The sequence below is a fragment of the Drosophila sulfurigaster genome, chromosome 3, assembly GCF_023558435.1.
Source record: "Drosophila sulfurigaster albostrigata strain 15112-1811.04 chromosome 3, ASM2355843v2, whole genome shotgun sequence".
Lineage (NCBI taxonomy): Eukaryota > Metazoa > Arthropoda > Insecta > Diptera > Drosophilidae > Drosophila > Drosophila sulfurigaster.
Genome location: NC_084883.1, coordinates 41,269,577 through 41,275,576, shown reverse-complemented (window position 1 = coordinate 41,275,576; position 6,000 = coordinate 41,269,577). Strand labels below are relative to the sequence as shown.

General features: G+C 37.2%; 1 protein-coding gene across 5 annotated transcripts; it reads right to left on the bottom strand.

Moving 5' to 3' along the window:
- Window positions 1-281: 281 nt before the first annotated feature.
- LOC133844262 (uncharacterized) lies at window positions 282-1,372 on the bottom strand. 5 transcript variants are annotated; one of them, XM_062278176.1, is made up of 5 exons: window positions 1,227-1,372; window positions 1,055-1,171; window positions 783-995; window positions 647-749; window positions 282-591 (listed from the first exon to the last, which is right to left on the bottom strand). In XM_062278176.1, coding segments are annotated over exons 1-5 (654 nt in total). In that variant the 5' UTR covers window positions 1,228-1,372; the 3' UTR covers window positions 282-371. The 5 variants fall into 5 exon arrangements, with proteins under 5 accessions (XP_062134160.1, XP_062134161.1, XP_062134162.1 ...); XM_062278177.1 differs by having other exon boundaries at window positions 282-603; window positions 654-995; XM_062278178.1 differs by having other exon boundaries at window positions 654-995.
- Window positions 1,373-6,000: the final 4,628 nt, after the last annotated feature.

Sequence of the window (6,000 nt, the reverse complement as noted above, 5' to 3'; positions counted from 1 at the left end):
GCAATAAGAGGAGCTGAGCAACTGAAAGAATGCTTTTCGATTGGAATTTTACACGCTTCCGACTTACCTTTTTACTTTAAGAAATAAATCAAATTGATGTTCTTCACGCCAGTGAAAAAGAACTGTCCACTCGTTGGTAGAAATGCTCAAGATATCGCGCTTTTACAGCGTTGCCAAGCTTTTAAAATATCGCAGCGATATGTACATATACCAAAATAATATTTGATCGAAAGAAATAAAAGAGCACATTAGTTTGTAGAATGGATTAAGATGTTGGCCGATTTCATAATACAAATTTTAATAAACATGGAAAAAATTATAGTTGCTAGAAAAAACATTCAAAACATTATTTCTTCTAAAATAAACCAATCTTAAGAAAAGAGAAAAAATTCTCCGAATTCGTCTAAAAAGCGATAGATTCTAAAGAACTTTCTGATGAACTCGCGTGAGTTGAGTTGACTAAGCTCAACCAGAGAGGGTGACATTGATAATACAACGTCAACTACATACGTAAGAATATCAGTCTGTTGTTCGTAGAGCACACCATCATTAACACCAGGCTCGTTTCTCAAGCCGAAGAAAGCATTAAATCTGTAAGCAGAACTATTGTGAATAAAATAGCAAATCAATATGGCCAATTGCTTACTGCTCACTCGGAGTTACTGCAAATATTGCCTGACCTCGACGCCGAGGTTTAAGCACTGAAATGATCACGACAGGACCATGAGGAATGCTAACTCCTCCAGCAGGTGGAGCAATAGCTTCTCTAGAAGTAGCATCAGCTTCTCTAGAAGTAGCATCAGCTTCTCTAGAAGCAGCAGCAGCTTGCCGAACATTACCGGCAGGTTCTGCAACAGCACCTCTAGTCGCAACACCTGCAACCTCAGCATCGGCAGCTTTCTCAACCGCAGTTTTAACAGATTTTTCTTTTTTAACACGCTTTTGACGAAGGCGTTGGCTGCGTCGCCGTCGCCGTGGCTGCTTCACTTTACCCACTGCAAAGAGTTGGTTAAATTCGGCTTTAAAACAATAACAGCAGCTTCGGCAACATCACCTCTGGTCGCAACTCCTGCAACCTGAACCCCAGCAGCAGTTGCAACAGATTCTTCTTCTTTAACACGCTTTTGACGAAGGCGTTGGCTGCGTCGCAGTGGCTGCTTCACTTTACCCACTGCAAAGAGTTAGTTAAATGGCTTTTTCTTTTTCAATTTCTTTTTTAATTATACTTTTTTACTTTTTCCAAATTCTGTCAACGTCTCCTAGTTTATTGTAGCTTGTCTGAAATAGCAATGAAAACGGTCGAGCAAGTAAAGTTTTCCCTTTGGAATTTGACATTTTCACATGGTTGCTTCGATTTACCTTTTTATTTTGGCAAATAAATCAAATTAAAAATCAATAAGATATGTATGTATGTATTAGAGGTGGAGAATGACGCAGACTATCGATAGTGCTTGATAGCTTCCATAAATTATCGACGATGGCAAGGAAAATCATTCGTCGATAGTGCAGTAAAAGAAAATAATTTAATTAGTTTTTGAAATAATTTATATTTATTTAAAATATGAGAGTATAAAATTGGTTTTCCAATCTTTATCTGAAAATAATAAATAATTAATATTCGAATAATATGAATTTTGTAATTTTTTATGTTTACCTTAACTGCTATTTATATATTTATTTCAATCCATAATTTTGTACTCCTATTTTAAATAATTTGTCCTGCTTTGCTGAAGACCCTCTCCGATTCTACAGAGATTGCGGGTATACAAAGATTCATATTTGAAGAAATATCGACCACTATCGCCGATAGCAATTTTACACAATGGATGAAAACAATCAAAAAGAATAAAAAATGCAATACAAAACAAACAATTTAGTGGAGCTTGGCGAAGTTAAGACGAAATATTTGGAATTATGCGAATTATTACATCAATGTGTAGGAGTTGATGTGTTGCATTTGTTGTTGGGTGTTTTAATGAGATTTGGTTGAAAGGCCATAGGTTTTTGCATAAATGGTCATTATATTGTCAGGCACGACTTAACGCTTTGACAAAGTAACTGTACATTTACATGGCCGGGAGCCAATTGGCCTATTGAGCCTTTTGCGCCTGATTATAATGCTTATTATTATGCCAACACAGCTGCAGACCATTTGTTGTCAATTGTGCTGTTGTAGTTGTTATTGTTGCTGTGGTAGTTGCAGTTGTAGGTGTTCAATTAAATATGCAAACAGCTTCAAATGTGTCTCGACTTGACCGAGTTCAAAGTCAAATTGCCAGCGCCACGTTCAGTTTGTTGGTTGGTTTGCTCGCTAGCTTGCTTGCTTTATTTATCTCTATCTGCCTTTTAGCCCATGCATACATATTTCGATATCGAAAAGTTCATTGCCAAATGGATCAGTCGTCGCCACTGGGTCGCCAATCGTCGGTCGATCAACTGCGCTGCTGCAGCTGGGGTATTGAGTCACACGCCGGCCTGCCTGGCCGATAGTCAATAGCCAGCCAGTCAGCCAACTCAGCCAAGCAGTCAACATCGAACTGGCAACAGCCGATTGCCGATTGCCAAGTTGCAACAACCCCAACCTCCAAATGCCGGCTGCTGTCTGTCTGTCGGGGCCGGCCTGGAAAACAGTTTGCCGTCAAATTTGTAGGCGGCCACGGACCAAATGGGTTTTTTCTCTTCTAAATACCCTAAGCCGTTGGGCCCATGAACTATTGAAAGAATTTTGTAAACAAAATTCTATAATACCAGAAATAGAGAGAGGAACAAATAATAGTCAGTTATAAATTAATTGATATCACCATTAAATCATGTTAATGGGTAATATTAAAATAGAGTATTAACAGCATTATTCTATGGAGCATCTTTAATGGACTTAGATAATTTTAGTTAATAAAGAAATTCAATTTATTGATAAAATGCATTTAATTCATGTTTTTGATAATGCATGCACGATACAATTTTTAAAAATTACAAATTTTTTTTTAGATCTTTCTTTTAATAATACAAAATAAATTTGGATAAATGTTTAATCAAAGTTAATAGATAAATTAAATGCAGTCAAGAAATAATATTTATTTCATAGTTCATTTACAACAAAAATATAAACATTTTTCTACTGATTTTCATTAAAAGTATAAAATGTGTACCTAAAACAGACTAATTTAAAGAACAAAAATGTAAAATACAATACAACTTACAATATTTTTTGGAATTTTTTCAATACTATTTAAAAAATTTAAGCACTTTACAATTACATCAATTTAAGGAATACATATATATAATATATAATAGATTTTTGCGAAAAACTATTTATGTGTAGAAAGAATTCCAATTGGATAATCTTTACTTTCACGAAAGGGAAGAGAATTTGACTTTCGTCATATAATCGTTGCTTGCTCTTGTTCTTTATTTTACCTTTTTATTATTATTTTTCTTTACCTCTTTTTGTTATAAATTCTAAGCATATCGTTTTCATTTTGATTTTGATTTAATTTACGGTTCTCGACTCGGCTTGGACACCTTGAATAATGTTTGCCTATTTATAAATATGAATTACGAGTGTTTCCAACAGCAACGCGATTAAGAGGAACGCTCGCTGCTAGAAGCTAGAGCAACTCGCTGGCCGACTGCATTTTTAATTGCTAATTAATTTCTCCGACACTCGAAAAACAATAATGCCACAAGATAAGCGACAGTATCAATTACCCGGCAATCACATTGATTAAAGTCAAACACCTGGCTGCACTTTACTCCAGTTTATTGAACATTATAAATATAATTAAGTTGAAATTAAATGCAGGCACGAGTGTATGCCAAATGTTTGGCAGTCACTGTCAATGCGTGGGCGGCTGATAAATTAAACAGAAATGTGCACTAACCAAAATAAAGAAAAACCAAAAACAAACTTCGAGTTGGAGTCCAGTGCAGACAGTGCTGCATTGCTGTCTCTGGCTCACATTAAACAGCAATTAAGCTTAATTATAGTTGTCGCCGTTTTTAGTCAGCGTTGTTTATGTTGCAGCGTGTATGCAAAGTAGTTGCTGCAACACGCGTTGCCTGCCCGCCTCTGTCTCTGTGTCTGCCTCCGCCTCCTCCTTCTCCTCCCTTTCCTGCCACTGCACCGAACATTGGGCAACCATTGGGCCAGTTAACATTTAGCGAGAGGAGTTCCTGTTTTACAGTTTTTGGTGGCAGGCTTGTGAGCTTGTGTCGTCGCCTGCGGCTGCGCCCCTCTATCTTCTGTCTTCTGTCAGACTGACAGTCAGACAACACACACACACACACATACCTACATACAAACATAAGGGGACACAACACGATACGACACGAGCAAAACACGACACGAGTGCGTCCCCCCCATTTGCTAATGGGCACTTTTGTATGTTTGAGTTGACTTTAAATGGATGAACCTCGCTCGCTCACTCCTCGTTTTGTCTGCGGTGCTGGTGGTTGTGGTGTGTGGCGTGTGTGGGTTATATCCACGACTCTTTGCCTTGTTGTGGGTGTCTGGTGTGCAGCTGGACGTTGTCACTGTCTCTTCCTCAGTTTTGGCCTGAAAGTAAAAGTTGTTGCGGAAACCTAAGAAGTTGGCCACAGAGTTGGAGGCGACTCTGAAGTTCCTACTCGCCAACAAACATAAAATGAAGATACATATGCCAACAGCGTGCATCATTATTGTAAATATTGCGCCAGAGTTGTCACCCTCGACAGTGTAACTAAAGGCTGAAGCGAAACCGATTGGCAACGCCAAAAAAAAAAGTGGGAACTAGTTTTAATGAAGTCATTCAAACTTTGGGGAACGAATCGGAATGAACTCGTTCAAGCATTCGAAAAAATAGAATTAAAAAAAGTGATTAATATGAAATAGAAGTATGGGAGTTAGTTTTGTATTTTTTAATACTTAAGAAAAAACACAAAAATGTATATTTATTTTTTTATTTTGTGTGCTTTATTTTACAATTTAAGGGTGCAATTATTAATGAAATATTTATTAGACCTATAAAACGCTTTCAATTAAATTAATTAATTATGCCATTTATTGACTGTGCTCAGATTCTATAAAGAGTTTCTAGACTTACATAAGGAAGATGATTCAATCATTAATCGAATAATTAAGGAAATCCAAGTCAAACTGCGAAATTAGCTCGAGAATCGCACAGATTTAGCTTTAGCTATCATTTTGATGAATTCATTTAAATATTATGATTGTTTTGTATTGACTTCCTATATGTGTGTAAGTATGTGCATATATCAAGAAAGCTCTACTGGCACATTAACCAGATTGGCATAATAAACAGTACACCCACTTGAGGACTCAATTGAATGCGATTCAATTCGTATTTGTATGCACAATTTGGCATTGTTTTTTGTACGTATTTTCATTTTAATTTGCCTCTTAAATGAGCACAACAAAAGCGCACAAATTAATTGAAAATAATAACGAGATATTATCAATGTATACAATATATGTATATGTATATGTATCTGAGGGGCGACACACGCGATGCGATGTGACTGAAATCGCATCAATTTCATATGAAACGCGCTTTGTTCCGAGAGTCAACTTTCAGGTGGGTGCATTGAGGCAACCACCAAACTAAATGGAGACTGAGATTGTGACTCTGACTCTGACTGTGGTTGTGCTTGTGGCTGGCTGCCAATGCGATTTGTGCATTTATCAATTTGTGGGGTCCTCATACCTACACGTACTCTCGATGTATCTGTATCTGAGACGTTGTTGTTGTTGTTTATTTTTTTTTATTACGTTTATCTAGCAATCTTAAGCCAATTTAATAAGCAGCTTGAACGCAAAGTTGAGCTGTCAGTGGTAACATGATTAATCAGCGCAACGCACAACAATTGAAGATACTTCACAGAGAGAGAGAGGGAGAAGTGTGTGAGGGAGGGAGAGATGAACTGAATCCCAACGCCCACGTTGAGCGCTCTTGATGGATGCGAGAGGCAAAGTCATGTGGCAAGCGTTGACTTCACTTGGCT

Bases quoted from the DNA above. Each gene is read 5' to 3' on its own strand.
- LOC133844262 (XM_062278174.1), bottom strand. The intron at 996-1,054 runs GTGATGTTGCCG...AACTCTTTGCAG, and splicing joins TGCAGGAGTTGCGACCAGAG to TGGGTAAAGTGAAGCAGCCA. The intron at 592-646 runs GTAAGCAATTGG...TTCTGCTTACAG, and splicing joins GCAGTAACTCCGAGTGAGCA to ATTTAATGCTTTCTTCGGCT.